The 16156-nt window shown below is 43.6% G+C and overlaps 1 protein-coding gene across 5 annotated transcripts in view; it reads right to left on the reverse strand.

Moving 5' to 3' along the window:
• ADCY10 (adenylate cyclase 10) overlaps window positions 1-16156 on the reverse strand; it is a 107119-nt gene that overhangs the window by 11290 nt on the left and 79673 nt on the right. For 4 of the 5 annotated variants that reach the window (XM_033197233.1, XM_033197232.1, XM_033197234.1 and 1 more), the window contains 7 exons: window positions 15266-15373; window positions 14296-14471; window positions 9558-9714; window positions 5002-5206; window positions 4827-4923; window positions 3042-3157; window positions 2071-2188 (listed from right to left, as the gene is read on the reverse strand). In XM_033197233.1, coding sequence (XP_033053124.1) covers window positions 2071-2188; window positions 3042-3157; window positions 4827-4923; window positions 5002-5206; window positions 9558-9714; window positions 14296-14471; window positions 15266-15373 — 977 coding nt within the window. Of the gene's footprint in view, window positions 1-2070; window positions 2189-3039; window positions 3158-4826; window positions 4924-5001; window positions 5207-9557; window positions 9715-14295; window positions 14472-15265; window positions 15374-16156 lie in introns of those variants that run through there. The other variant, XM_033197236.1, reaches the window with a different exon arrangement.

Here is a 16156-nt window from a genome sequence, read left to right on the forward strand (position 1 = left end):
CCCAGCCATCCCATTACTGGGTATATACCCAAAGGATTATAAATCATGCTGCTATAAAGACACATGCACATGTATGTTTATTGTGGCACTATTCACAATAGCAAAGACTTGGAATCAACCCAGATGTCCCTCAGTGACAGACTGGATTAAGAAAACGTAGCACATATACACCATGGAATACTATGCAGCCATAAAAAAGGATGAGTTCGTGTCCTTTGTAGGGACATGGATGTAGCTGGAAACCATCATTCTCAGCAAACTATCACAAGAAGAGAAAACCAAACACCACATGTTCTCACTCATAGGTGGGAATTGAACAATGAGATCACTTGGACACAGGGTGGGGAACATTACACACCAGGGCCTATTGTGGGGAGGGGGGAGGGGGGAGAGATAGCATTAGGAGATATACCTAATGTAAATGACGAGTTAATGGGTGCAGCACACCAACATGGCACATGTATACATACGTAACAAACCTGCACGTTGTGCACATGTACCCTAGAACTTAAAGTATAATAAAAAAAGAAAGAAAAAAGAAACTCTCCTGCTGAGACAGACAAGAAAAATAAATTTGGATGATTTTTGGACTTTAGATTTCTTAACCTTTAACTCACATTGGTAAGTTACTAGATTTTGAACTTTAATTGGCAAGAGTAATTAATTTTTGGACTTTAATTTTTCCCCATTAATTTTATAAGAGGGGATTTCTGGCCAGGTGCAGTGGTCCATGCCTATAATCCCAGCATTTGGGGAGGCTGAAGTAGACGGATCACCCGAGCCCAAGAGTTGGAGACCAGCCTGGGCAACATCACAAAATCCCATCTCTACAAAAAATTAAAATAAGCCAGGGGTGGTGGATGTGCCTGCAACTCCAGCTACTCAGGAAGCTGAGGTGTTTGGATCACTTGAGCCTGGGAAGGTGAGGCTGCAGTGATCCATGACTTCACCACGGCACTCCAACCTGGGTGACACAGCAAGACTGTCTCAGAAAGAAGGAAGGGGAGGATTTCTATTCACATTTGGAGCTGTTCAAGCTTGTAGCATTTTATATAGGAATGTCTTCATATTGTCATTTAGTCTCATCACAAACCTCTGATAGACCATATGGTTGCATATAATTTAATTAAGATAGGAAATAAAATAACAGGGGGTGATTTTCAGTCTTGGGGATAGTCATGGAAATAATGAATGTTTTGTTCTGACCCATTTTAGAGCCTTAGCGTTCATCTCCTTTCTTAAGGGTATGACCATAATAGCTACATGCTTAACTGAGTTAAAAACGTAATAGGTTAAAGTGATTAAGCCTTATGCTTAATGAGTTAATGGGGTGCGGGGAGAATGCTTCTTCCTCACTCCTGAAATTTCCCTCCATGTGAGGGGCCTCTATTTGGTGCAAAGCACCAGAACTCTTTCCCTGCTTCACTTGCCCCTTCAATGATAAGGAGAGATCTTGCTGGTGATTTGGGAGAGGAATTGGGCAAGTATAACTCCATCCGTGTCTCTCTATCTTGAGAGCCAGTGAAGCCAACAGGGAGTGTGATCTCTTTGCTACAAGAGGCCTGCCTCCATGTGAGTAGACCTACAGTTTTCCAGAACTGCCTGCTGCTGAGTTGGTTAAGTCTAATTCCAGGGCTCAATATTATGAAGCCCACTTTCATGGAGATATAAGCCATGTCTTCCAACACTGGCTTTATCAATCCATGTGACTAGATATGGGCGGGTGCCGGGGTGGGCAAGTGACACTATTCATTAGTCTTCCTCAAACCCCAGCACCCCTCCGAAGAAAGCAATCTTTTCTTATTTATCCCTGTATCACCACAACATGATATGTTTGCGATAAATGTTTATTGCTTGGAATGTAATTGAGACAACTTTACTTTTCTGTCCTTGGCCAAGGGGGATGAACTAATTGATCCCTAACATGTCTCTCAGTGTAAATATCCTCTGACACCTTTAAGCTGTCTCAGGTATAAATTATGAATACTTTCTAAAAGATTTTCGAAGAACTCTTCGTTGGGATTCAACATTTTCACTTTGGGAATTTAGTGATATGCCACACATTGTTACCAGATAGCTACAGAGGAATAAAGTCCCAGGAGGAGTCCACTCTGGAACTTGAGGATTCTGTTGTCTTCGTATTGGTATACAAATTCCAAACATTCTTCAAATGTTCTATAAACAAAACCTAAGAGAGAGGAATGGGTGAGAGTTGTTGGTAGGTGTGGGTGATCACCTTTCTAGCCTAGTTGCTCTCAGTTGAATTGCCCACTGCAGGGAGAGTAGCCTCTGATTATTGTATGAATCCAAAGCGTCCCGTGGATTGCAACAACCTCATGACTGGATTGCCCTGCGTTTGCTGAGTCAGAGCTATTGGGGAGTGTTATGGATATATACTACAGTTCTACAGTACAGACCAGGCAGGTGTGGGGTTTAAACTAATCCTTCCTGGCCTTAATGCAGTCTCAGACTTCTCTGTCTCCCCACACATGCTTCCTTTGTTGGTGGCAATGTCTGCGTCCCCTTTCAAGATCACAATTCCCAGATTGGTTCCTGTGGTTTAGTGTGTACACTTCAAGTGACCTACTTGGTGTCACTTGAAGGTTATCAGGAAAGAACTTATTTTCCAAATCACCAATAGCTACCAGCCTGGAACTCTCACCTCAAGCAATCTAGTCCTTCATTCTAAAGCATGAAGTCTCTAAGTACATCCTGCTAAAAGTTAAAACCCCCTAGTAAAAGGCACATAGTAAGACAGTCAGCCACTATCACTTAGGTGCAAATTAATCTGACAGTTTAACTGGCAGCTCATATCCATCAGGTTCCTTCAGACTTAATTCTCCTTGTTGCCTTGCCTTTACAGTTTCGGCACCTGCTAGACAGTGCTTCAGCTCACACCACCAGCCTCTCTCCATCCCTGCCCTGTAAGTCCACCCAGCCAGAAACCTAATGGTCCCAAAGCCCCAACCTGAGAGCTGCCACACCACACCAGCACAGGTGCCACACCCCCAAGTTCTTTTACATTCCAAACCCACACTTACCAGAATAAAGCAGGATGTCCAAGCAGACAAAATAGAAAAATGCCTTGCTTAAGATGTGTTCCTGTGTTTCAGAAAGCTCCCACAGCCGCCCCAGCACCTGGATCAATTGTGGGTATCTATAGAAAAGAAAAGGTAGTGGCCATTAAAAAGCAGTGGATATTGTAATCTCAGCACTTTGGGAGGCTGAAGCAGGTGGATCAAGAGGTCAGGAGTTCGAGACCAGCCTAGCCAACATGGTGAAACCCTGTCTCTACTAAAAATACAAAAATTGGCCGGGCGCGGTGGCTCACCCCTGTAATCCCAGCACTTTGGGAGGCCGAGGCGGGTGGATCACGAGGTCAGGCGATCGAGACCCTCCTGGCTAACACGGTGAAACCCCGTCTTTACTAAAAATACAAAAAACTAGCCAGGCGCGGTGGCGGGCACCTGTAGTCCCAGCTACTCGGAGGCTGAGGCGGGAGAATGGCAGGAACCCGGGAGGCGGAGCTTGCAGTGAGCCGAGATCGCGCCACTGCACTCCAGCCTGGGCGACACAGCGAGACTCCGTCTCAAAAAAAAAAAAAAAAAAATTGGCATGGCGGCGGGCGCCTGTAATCCCAGCTACTCGGGAGGCTGAGGCAGGAGAATCGCTTGAAACCGGAAGGCGGAGGTTGCAGTGAGCTGATACCACACCACTGCACTCCAGCCTGGGCAAAAGAGCGAAGCTCCGTCTCGGAAAAAAAAAAAAAAAAAAAAGCGGTGGATATAATGGACTTTGGGGACTGGAGGGGAGGGGAGGAGGGAAGTGAGAAGTGAGGGATAAAAGACTACATATTGGGTATGCGTACACTGCTCAGGTGACAGGTGCACTAAAATCTCAGAATTCACCACCATAAAATTCATCTATGTAACCGAAAACCATTTGTACCCCCAAAGTCATTGAATGAAAAAAGCAATGGATAGGATGAAGTTCAGTAAAGTCCCTTCCTGGTCTATTCTTGGTCCTTCTCAGTAATTTGGAAGCAAATATACCTCTTAAACAGACTTCAAACACACTCCTACCCAGGACTAAAACGTCAATCTCAAATTGGCTCTTTTTTCAAACTGTTCTTTCCTGGGTCCTCTATATCAGGGTGACCAGAGTCAGAGCAAATTGACCTTGGCCTCTAGTCCTGGTTGCTATTCTCTGGCCGTTTGCCTCCCTGGAAGACGTTTCCCTTTGTCCCCACCTGATAGTAATGCAGGCCTGATTCCCACAGCTGGGATGACTATCTGACTACCCTCTGATCACTGGCCAGAGCAACCTGATTAGAGATGATGCATGGCAGAGAATTCTGTTTAAAAAAAAAAAAAAAAAAAAAAAAAGACAAGGCCTGGCGCAGTGGCTCATGCCTGTAATCCCAGCACTTTGGGAGGCTGAGATGGGTGGGTCACTTGAGGTCAGGAGTTCAAGACCAGCCTGGCCAACAGGGTGAAACCCCCTCTCTACTAAAAAATACAAAAATTAGCTAGGTGTGGTGGCTCGTGCCTGTAATCCCAGCTATGCCGGAGATTGAGGCAGGAGAATTGCTTAAACCTGGAAGGCAGAGGTTGCAGTGAGCCGAGATCGCACTACTGCACTCCAGCCTGGGAGACAGAGCAAGACTCTGTCTGAAAAAAGAAAAAAGGACGACAATTATCAGTTACATTTTCTTACTGCAAACTCTACTCCCCTCCCCACCCTACAACCAGGCTAAAGTTGAACCCAGAATGCTCAATAATATGGCCTCCTCCCCCTAATTTTGGAAAATGCTTTAAGGTAAATACCTGCTGTTCAGAAGGAGACATCTGCTAAGTCTGCAGAGGGACAGATAGTGTTGGTTGGTATTCTGGAGCAGTGCCCACATCTGAAGGGCTCGGGAGCCTGGGAAGAAAACAATTCCAGTATACTGTGAGGCATTCCTTGTATCCTCATGTCCCATCTTGCCCAGCCAGCCCTTACCTAACTCAATGGCCAAGTCCAGGTGTCCCATTATGAACTTGTTGAAGACCAGTGTCTCGGCCACGTATGCCACGATTTCAATGCCCTCGCCTTTCAGGGGGAGGTTGAAGATCTGCTCCATGGCCATGACTTCATATTTGAACCACACACCTCGGTAGCCAGCCAGGTGGTGGTATAGCGAATAGTCTAGGTAAGCCTTAATGATCTGAAATGGCAGAGTGGAGGAAGACTGAGGCAGAACGCAAAGCAGAAAGCTCAGGAACATCACTCAATGTCTGCCAGTAAACGTTTGTTTATTAAGCTTGGGAATAGACCTGGACATTTGACCAAAGCCATGGGCTTAGATACAGAAATCATATTGGGTTTCTGCTACCTGTTTATTGAGTCATTCAGGATAAGCTTGATGGCCCCTTGCCCATGTAGTCCTTAAATGAAATAGAAACATTTTAATTTCTGTGAAAAATAAAAGCAATAGCTTACATATTAGATGTATAATTGCAGAGCAAAAAGCCTGCAAGGATACACTCCAAAGTGTAAACAGTTGTTACCTATTTGTTGGGGGTGGGAGGAGATATTTTACTTTATGCACCTCTGTGATGTTTGTTATAACAAGCATGTATAACTTTTCTAATTTAACAACAAAGAAAGAAAGGTTGGTTAGGTTTGTTTGGATTTTTTTTTTTTTTAATAAGGACTAGTTTTAAACCTAATTTGGAGGTCAGGTGCAGTGGCTCACATCTATAATCCCAGCACTTCAGGAGGCTGAGGCAGGAGGACTGCTTGAGCTCAGGAGTTCCAGATGAGCCTGGGCACAATATCAAGACCCTGTTTCAACAACAAGAAAAACTAGCCAGGCATGGTGGCGCATGCCTGTAGTCCTACCTACTCAGGAGGCTGAGATGGGAGGTCACTTGAGCACAGGAGTTTGAGCCCAGCCTGGGCAGTATAGTGAGACTCAATCTCTACAAAAGATTTAAAAAAAAAAAAAAAAAGCCAGCATGATGACACAAGCCTGTAATCCTAGCTACTCAGGAAGCTGAGGTGTTTGGGAGGACCACTTGAGCAGGGGAGGTTGAGGCTGCAGTGAGCCAAGATCACGTCACTGCACTCCAGCGGGTGACTGAGTGAGACCTTTCTCAAAAACAAACAAACAAATAAATCTAATCTGGAGATTTAAGAGAAACTGGTTACTCTAAACAACTCTTTAAAAAGATAAAGTTGCTTCAGAGTATACATGCTTAGAGAATAGTGAGGAGAAAAGAGTTCCTTCTAAAGAAGCAGTTTTATTATATATACAAAAACAAAAGAATACACATAAACTACTTTGAAAAATACAAACAGGAAAAATACAGTATCTCTAGTGGTGGCAGTATTGGGGTAGGGGAAGTATTTTAGACTAGAGGCTTTTTTCTTGGAATTTTATACATGCTTGTTATAACAAACATCACAGAGGTGCATAAAGTAAAATATCTCCTCCCACCTCCAACAAATAGGTAACAACTGTTTACACTTTGGAGTGTATCCTTGCAGGCTTTTTGCTCTGCAATTATACATCTAATATGTAAGCTATTGCTTTTATTTTTCACAGAAATTAAAATGTTTCTATTTCATTTAAGGACTACATGGGCAAGGGGCCATCAAGCTTATCCTGAATGACTCAATAAACAGGTAGCAGAAACCCAATATGATGGGACAAAATAAGCAGCCTACAAATTCTGTGTTATAGGCAGGTCCCTGGATACTTCAACCGTAATCAGTCTTAGAGAAATTCCTTTCTTCCTGGTTTGGAACATGCTCCAGAAAATGCTACCAGAAGGTAAGAATAGCCAGAAATGGTGGTGGGGGAGAGAGAATTGTTGGGTACGAGAAATCCAAGGCTGTAATAAAGCCTGGGACCACTTGGATTTGGACCAAGAGAATGGAAGTCCAACTGCTTCACTTTACAGAGCAAATATAAAGCTCCGTGTTTATGCAGCTTGCCAGTGGTCACACAGCAGATAGGCGGAGTCCTGGAAATCACCCTCTGGCTCTCAGTATGGGTCTTTCCATTCTCCTATGCTGAGTCCCTCACCTGCTTTTGAGCACTGAGGGGAGTGCTTCTCTGCTTTCAACCCCAGTCACCTTGATGACAAATGTCTTGGTTCACATTCCAACCTGACTTTTTATTTTCCCCACCCCAACTCTGCCAGAGTTCTTAGGATATAGCTCCAAGTGTGAAGAAGATTTCAGCCAATATAAATTGCTTGAGCAACTGCAACTGTTCTAGAAACTTAGGATATGAACAAGACAGCTGAAGAGGTCCTTGCTTCCATGGGATTTACACACTGGTAAGGGAGAGAGACAAAGAACCAATGCAGGAGCAAACAAGAAATTGTCAAATGGTAATAATACCTATTAAAACAGAGTGACAAGTTAGAAAGTGAATGGGTGGCCATGACCTGTTCCCTCCAGGCAGAGGGAACATCCAGTAACAGATGGGATTAAATTTCTGTGTTTGAGGAACCAAAAGAGGACCAATATGGCTGGGCTTGTGGCTGCTTCATGGCCTACGGAGCTAGAATAGGATGGGAAATAGGCAGGGGTCAATCTTGATGGGCTTTATAAATACTTCTGTATTCTAGAAGAGCCAGCCTAAGTTCACCAAAAGGAACTAATATAGAGGACAGACTCCAGATTAGGAATCTAAGCTCCTCCATTTTCCGTGCTACTTGACCCCTTCCCTTAATTCTTGACAATTAATGACTCCAGGAGGAAGAAACCCTGACTTAATGTACTTTCATAAAGGAGCAAGGTCACTCTCATTAGATGAGTTCGATTTAATAATTTCTTGATCATGTCTCCTGATATCTTCTTCATCCAGTCAAAGGCTTCCTTGGTTATGACCTAGACTAGTGGTTCTCCCAATTCATCCTGGGAGCCCTAGGGATCCCTGACACCTTTTCAGAGAACACATGAGGTCAAAGCTAGTTCCATAATATCCAGGCATTAAAATTTTTATTTTTATTTTTATTTTTAAAGTCTCGCTTTTGTCATCCAGGCTGGAGTGCAATGGCACAATCTTGGCTCACTGCAACCTCCGCCTCCTGGGTTCAAACAATTCTCCTGCCTCGGCCTCCTGAGTAGCTGGGATTACAGGCACCCACCACCACACTCGGCTAATTTTTGTATTTTTAGTAGAAATGGGTTTCCCCATGTTGGCCAGGCTAGTCTCGAACTCCTGACCTCACGTGATCCGCCCACCTCAGCCTCCCAAAGTGCTGGGATTACAGGCATGAGCCACCACGCCCAGCTAATATCCAGACATTGTCACAGGAAAAATAGTGAAAGACCTTGTAATAGGCAAAAACACAAACTTAATGGGGATCCTACCTAGCTTACTAATCAAAGTCATCTCTGTTTTTCTTTGGACTATCTTACAACTACATTGCAGAAAACATAATAATGTAAGTGATATAATTTGTTTTTCATAGAAATGTAAATATTCAGTGGAATACAAGCAATTATTACACTGTTACTAGGTAAGTTTTGTATGCACTGGTAAATTGAATTCTTCTTGGAACCACTTGGTTCCAATCTTACTAATTTTGATTGAGTCAACTCAGTGAGTTAAATAAAATCTTTGATGTGTACTTTCCATATTTATTATGACTTATAATTCTATATTTTTAAAAAAGAATTATCCTTTAACATTTCTCTCTTTCACCCTCATTCTCTCATGAATATATACTGGAGTCTTCCAGAGGCAACAAATGTGATATTGCAACTGTGAAAGCAGAAGCAGATGTGAGAATCTAGTTGTCTTCTGTGAAGCCAGACATTAAAATATTGGCAAAAATTTAATACACTGCCACATTTCCCATTTTTTGTTTGGGGAACACAGTTTTAAAAAATGAAAACGGTAATTATGTTAATATGTAATAAGCTTGTTATCTTTATTTTAAAATAATATTGTAGGCCAGGTGCAGTGCTTCATACCTATAATCCCAGCACTTTGGAAGGCCAGTGTGGGTGGATCACTTGAGGCCAGGAGTTCAAGACCAGCCTGGCCAACATGGTGAAACCCCGTCTCTAGTAAAAATACAAAAATTAGCTGAGTGTGGTGCTGCGCGCCTGTAGTCCCAGCTACTCAGGAGGCTGAGGCAAGAGACTCTTGAAACCGGGAAGTGGAGTTGCAGTGAGCTGAGATCGTGCCACTGCACTCCAGCCTGGTGACAGAGCGAGATACCATCTCAAAAAAACCAGCAAATAATAATAATAATAATAATATAATAATAATAATAATATTTTCAAATTTTCTTGGCTTTTGTTTCTTATATGGTATTAATAGATTCAACCCATATAAATAAAAGCTATTTGGGATCTTCCGTAATTTTTAAGAGTGTGAAGTGATCTTGGAGCCAAAGTGTTTGAGAACTGCTGGCCTTGTCAAAACAAGCCAGTCAGAAAGCATTCTATTATTATATCCTCAGAATTTTGAATCCTAATTGGCTTTCACTAGGCTTTTCTTCCCAAATGAAATTCAGAAACTTAAAGGAGCAGCTACAAAAATCCCCTACCTGGAAATGATTTTGAGTTTCCAGTGCAGTATTCATTTGCATCATAACTGCCAGCTGGGCATAATACTTCCAGTGAAAAAAATAACTGTAGCTATAGATGCGCCACAGCAAGGAGAGGCAGACAGTTTGCCGGTAAAGTTGTGCCAGCCTCTTCTTCCTATTGGATAAAGTCAACACAAATGGAACATAAGAGGTATCATTATTACCATGCTTTAGGGGAGCACAGGTACATAATGTCCTTACTATGGGCCTGGGAATCAAAACTGACTTGAATTTGCGGCCTGTCTCCATGACTGACAAACAAGCACATTAATTTTTATGGAGCACATTTTCTCCATTGTGAAATGGGAATCATAATACCTACTTTATAATGATTAAGATAATTTATGTAAATCATCTGTCCTGTGTCAGGTAATTGCTAAAAGAAGCTATTTAAAAGGCCCATTGGTATTATTCATCACATTTGATTCTGATGACAATCCTGTAACAAAAGAGTGGAATAACTGACTCCATTTTATATATGAGGAAGGTGAGACTCAGGTTAAGTAATTAAGGCAAAGACACACAGCTGGAATGTGGTGGTGCCAGGATTCAAACTCCATCTACCTCCAGCCCCAAAGCCCGGTGTATTATTTTCTCCATTGCACACTGCTTTCAGGAACTAGCTCTCAGCTCAACAGAGGTGCGTTGTCAGGCCTCTGAGCCCAAGCCAAGCCATGGCATCCCCTGTGACTTGCACGTATACGCCCAGATGGCCTGAAGTAACTGAAGAATCACAAAAGAAGTGCAAATGCCCTGCCCCGCCTTAAATGATGACAGTCCACCACAAAAGAAGTAAAAATGGCCGGTCCTTGCCTTAAGTGATGACATTACCTTGTGAAAGTCCTTTTCCTGGCTCATCCTGGCTCAAAAATCTCCCCCACTGAGCATCCTGTGACTCCCACTCCTGCCAGTCAGAGAACAACCCCCCTTTGACTGTAATTTTCCTTTACCTACCCGAATTCTTAAAACGGCTCACCCTTATCTCCCTTCGCTGACTCTCTTTTATGACTCAGCCCGCCTGCACCCAGGTAATTAAAAAGCTTTATTGCTCACACAAAGCCTGTTTGGTGGTCTCTTCACATGGACACACATGACAGTGGGAAAGGAAAATAAAAACTCAGGATCCCAATTCACTATGCCAAAAGGAAAAAAATTAAGCTGAAAGCTGAGTCATGCAAGAAGTCGCCTTTCCTTTTGTTCCTTAGCAGACAGCTCCAGATAAAAAGTTAAGTACCCTCCACAGGCAGGTACTCTATGTCTGCCTTATCCTACTTTAGGTACCTATTTACTGAGTGTGAGACAATACATAATTGACTATTCCCTTAGCTGCTCCTTTTCTCTTGCAACATGTGGATTATCATGCCCTTCCTCATTTTCCTCTAGCCCACTTTTTCCCTTTAAATACTGCAGTCTCAGACAAGGACCGTTTCTGTGGTTTTGTGTTTTTTTTTTCTTCTGGCATGTCCTTAACCTTGGCAAAATAAACTTACAAATTGATTGAGACCTGTCTCCGGTACTTTTTTTTTTTTTTTCCCCACTGGCCAGAGCCTCCAGTACAATGCTGAATAGAAATAGTAATAATGGGCATTCTTTTTTTTTATTTCTTTTTTATTATACTTTAAGTTCTAGGGTACATGTGCACAACGTGCAGGTTTGTTACATATGTATACATGTGCCATGTTGGTGTGCTGCACCCATTAACTCGTCATTTACATTAGGTATATCTCCTAATGCTACCCCTTCCCCCTCTCCTCGGGTACTTTTTAGTTTACAAAAAAAAAAAGAGGATTTTTGTTTTGTTTTGTTTTGTTTTGAGATAGTCTCGCTCTGTTGTCCAGGTTGGAGTGCAGTGGCGTGATCTCAGCTTACTGCAACCTCTGCTTCCCAGGTTCAAGCGATTTTCTTGCCTCAGCCTCCCTAGTAAGTAGTTGGGATTATAGGCACATGCCACCAGGCCTGGCTAATTCTTCTGTGTTTTTAGTAGAGACAGGGTTTCGCCATGTTGGCCAGGCTGGTCCTGAACCCCTGACCTCAGGTGATCTGCCTGCCTCAGCCTCCCAAAATGCTGGGATAGCAAGCATGAGCCACTGCGCCCGGCCAAAAAATGAGTATTGTTACCAATTGCATTTGTGAAAGGAAAATCTCTTGGCCCCCAAAATCACTAGGAAAACTCAAGCTGGAAACTGCTTAGGGCAAACCTGCCTCCCGTTCTATTCAAAGTCACTCCTCTGCTCACTGAGAGAGATGCATATCTGATTTGCCTCCTTTGGAAAGGCTAATCGGAAACTCAGAAGAATGCAACCATTTGTGTCTCACCTATCTGTGACCTGGAAGCTGCCTTTGCTTCAAGTTGCCCCGCCTTTCCAGACCGAACCAATGTCTGTTGGTTCTTACATATGTTGATTGATGTCTCATGTCTCCCTAAATGTATAAAACCAAGCTGTGCCCCGAACACCTTGGGCACATGTCGTTAGGACCTCCTGAGGTTGTGTCACAGGCATGTCCTCAACCTTGGCAAAATAAGCTTTCTAAATTATGATGTGGAAATGATTTTTTTAAAGGTTCTTTTTTTTTTTTTTTTTTTTGAGACGGAGTCTCGCTCTGTCGCCCAGGCTGGAGTGCAGTGGCCCCATCTCAGCTCACTACAAGCTCCGCCTCCTGGATTTACGCCATTCTCCTGCCTCAGCCTCCCGAGTAGCTGGGACTACAGGCGCCCGCCACCTCGCCCGGCTAGTTTTTTGTATTTTTTAGTAGAGACGGGGTTTCACCGTGTTAGCCAGGATGGTCTCGATCTCCTAACCTCGTAATCCGCCTGTCTTGGCCTCCCAAAGTGCTGGGATTACAGGCTTGAGCCACCGCGCCCGGCCGGCCTGATTTTTTTTTAAAGGTTCTAAGGAAACATGGACAGGGTAAAATCTCTCTCTCTCTGTTTTGTTTTGTTTTGTTTTGTTTTTTGAGATAGAGTCTCGCTCTGTCGCCCAGGCTGGAGTGCAGTGACGCCATCTCGGCTCACTGCAACCTCCACCTCCCTGGTTCGAGCAATGTCCCTGCCTCAGCCTCCCAAATAGCTGGAATTACAGGTGCACGCCATCACGCCTGGCTAATTTATTTTTGTATTTTTAGTAGAGACAGGTTTCACCATGTTGACCAGACTGGTCTCAAACTCCTGACCTCAGGCAATCCGACCACCTCAGCCTCCCTAAGTGCTGGTATTACAGGCGTGAGCCACAACACCCAGCCCAGGGTAAAATCTCTTACAGGACATTCATGAGGATCATGGACACTCTGACATTAAATGTTGTTCCATGTTATATTCATTTTTGAGATGAGAACCTTTTGACCTGCGGATACTTTAAGCCGACAACTCGTCAGTTTTTTCTTCTTCAACACTTTTCTACCTTTTCCCTTTGTGCAGGTACTTCTTACTCCTTTTATAAAATGTGAAATGTGTAAATTACCTGTTTTAGCAGATGAAAATACAGGATGCCCAGTTAAATTTGAATTTTAAAACTAATAATTTTTATGGAATGCATATGTCCTAAATATTTCATATGATAGATGTATACTAAAAAAAGTATTCACTGTTTATCTGAAATTCAAACTGAGGCATCCTGCAACTCTATGTGGAAGGCAAAGACCACTGCCTTCTCAGAGAGATCTCTGCCGAACATCTCCCAGCCCTTTCTCCTGGGGTTTCCTGGGAGCCCACCTCTAGCGTGCACAGGAACTCAGCTCCATTGCGTTTCCTTTTCACCTCAGGATTCCCTACATTTAAAGGAACGCGTTTGGAAGCTGGGGAAGGCAGATTTTGATGGGGTTACAAAAGAGTTGTAGTAACTTGCTTATAGGAATAGATGTTTGTATCTTAGGCAGAACCTATAGTAATATAGCTGCTGAGCTCTCCCAAGATGGAAGAGGTGTCCTCTGTTAGCTCTCCAGGTACCCAACAAGGCGGCATCTCCTTTGGTATGAATTGCTAGATAGGTGGAATATTTTTGAAAACATTTATTATAGAATAATTCAAGCATACACACAGCAAACGAGTGTAATGAGCGAAATGCGCTCAACACCTACCTTCAACAACTAGCAACATGCTTATTTCATCGACCTCTCCACTCACTATTTCTCCCCACTCACTATTATTATAGTTATCTTATAGGTAGAATATATATATTGAAATGCCCAAATCTTAACAGTACAGTTTTGACCAACGGCTACCCCCATGTAACCCACATCGCTGTTGAGATTCACAGATGGGTGGGAGTTTTGTCCTTTGCAAACATCTTCAGGGCTTGCTATTTTTCTTTGGGGGGGGCAAAACCCAGTGTCTTAGCACCTAATGGAAGAGGGCTTGTGACTGAGGTCCCAGGAGCGGTAGTGCAGATTCCATCCAATGAGAACACGGATGGCCATGGGGGTTAAAGGGCTAGATGAGTTGGGGGGGACCCTAGAACTCACCTTACAATGAGGTCCCTTATGTTTGTGTCATCAAGATTCCCTTTTGCAAAAACTGCCCTTAAAGTACTTTGTGGCAACCCCGGTCTGGGAGCACCCTTACACTCTCCCCCTCCCCAGTGAATGGTCAGAGACAGACAGGAGTCCTTGTGGCCAGGCTTTGGGGGCTGACTTGGATTATGTGTAGGGCTCTAAGGGGAGTGAGACTAAACAGTCTGCTCTCCCCAGCTCATTCCCTTACCCTGGAGGTGGGCTCTCTTGGGCCTGCTGATTCACATAATGAAAGTGTCTGTTTTTCTCGATATGGATATGGAGAAACAAGGAAATTAAGTTGTAAGGAAAGATTCGGTTGAGGAGCTTCAGTGCCTTCCTAAGCATTTTCTTGGCAAGTGCTATCTGGCCCATCTTGAAACAGACCTACAGGGAGGTGGGAGGAAAGACAGGAAAAGAGGAAAAGCGATTATTCTGACTTAATCAGTAGGTCCCCATAATCCATATTTTGGGGATTGTTATCAAAAAGGTAATTTATCTTCCTGTGCCTGGCATAATATAAAATGTCTATTGGATATATGCATGAAGCATGGTTGAATGACTAGGATTTAGCATCTTAGTTGTGTATTGTCTACCCCTGAGACAATGTTTACCCATTCAGGTCCATTTTTAGAGACTGTAACAAATATATTTCATAAAGGTGTCAACCTCGGCTGATCACGGTGGTTCACGCCTATAATCCCAGCACTTTGGGAGGTCACAGCAGGTGAATCACTTGAGGTCAGGAGTTTGAGACCAGCCTAGCCAACATGGTGAAAACCCATCTCTACTAAAATACAAAAATTAGTTGGGCATGGTGGCGCATGCACATGCCTGTAATCCCAGCTACTCTGGATGCTGAGGCAGGAGAATCACTTGAACCCAGGAGGCGGAAGCTGCAGAGAGTTGAGATTGCACCACTGTATTCCAGGCTGGGCAACAGAGCAAGACTCCCTCTCAAAAAAAAAAAAAAAAGATGTCAACCTGGAAGACAGGGAAGATCTTGCTGGTAAGCCATGGTTAGGAGGTTGGAGCCCAGGAATTTGAGTTTCTAGAGTCTTGGCTAGAAGTCTGTGGCAAGAGATGGGAGGAGGGTGTAAAAAGTATAGGGATGACTTCTACTTCTATGGAAAGGCCTAAGATATATAACAGATTAATTCAAGTCTTTAATGATTTCTTACCTCGCCTTTGAGGCTGTAAAAGGTGGCAGATTCAAATGTCTGGCTCCAAGATTTGTCCTTCTTGAGAGTTTTTAGCAACTTCTCTCCTTCATTTAAATACATATATGCCTGTAACCAGCCCAAGGAGTAGAAAAGTATTGATTTAGCAGGGATTGAGCCCACAGAAGGGCCATTGCCCCAGATTCTACTGAAGGAAGAGACGCAGGAGCCATTTCAGTTACCACCTCCACTTTCATCCCCAGCTCCACTGATTAAAATGGGCTTCCAAATTCCAGACAGGAGCTGATGGGTAAAGATCTCACCTTCATGCTTACTTTTGTCTGCTGGATCACTCCATCAAGAGAATGAATCTGGAAATCACCTTTCCTCATGCTATCATCTAGGTTGCCTTACCTGAAGTTTCCCTCAAGCCAATTTCTTCCTCTCAGTAAATCTATCCCCAACCTCCCTATTTCTAACCACACACCCACCTCCCTTGACCAGCATCCCCACATCTGTGAGAAGCTGGTCTTCAGCTTTGAAATGAATTCTGAATCACCCCCATTTCCTTTGCCAGGGCCATTTTGGGAGGTGGACGAGGAAGGTAAATCCCCGCACAACTCTCATCAGTTCATCTTCACCTCCTAACATCATTAGGCAAATCTTAGCACATGTGCACATCAAGGTAAGATCAGACTTGAAGAACAAAATAAGGTGAGGCAGTATCTCCCAGTCTCATGCAACCTGTTGGGTATGTGTGGAAGGCAAAAAAAAAAAAAGGGAGACAAGATGAGTTGGCCACCAGCCCCAGTCCCACCGGAGTTTCTTTGATGGGAGAGGGGGTACAAATGGCACATTCTGGGACCTTGCACTGGGGCTCTGCTTCTAATCATTGTCTTCCTGATCACTGTG

Source organism: Trachypithecus francoisi, unplaced genomic scaffold (assembly GCF_009764315.1).
Source record: "Trachypithecus francoisi isolate TF-2019V2 unplaced genomic scaffold, Tfra_2.0 Lachesis_group5, whole genome shotgun sequence".
Taxonomy (NCBI): Eukaryota; Metazoa; Chordata; class Mammalia; order Primates; family Cercopithecidae; genus Trachypithecus; species Trachypithecus francoisi.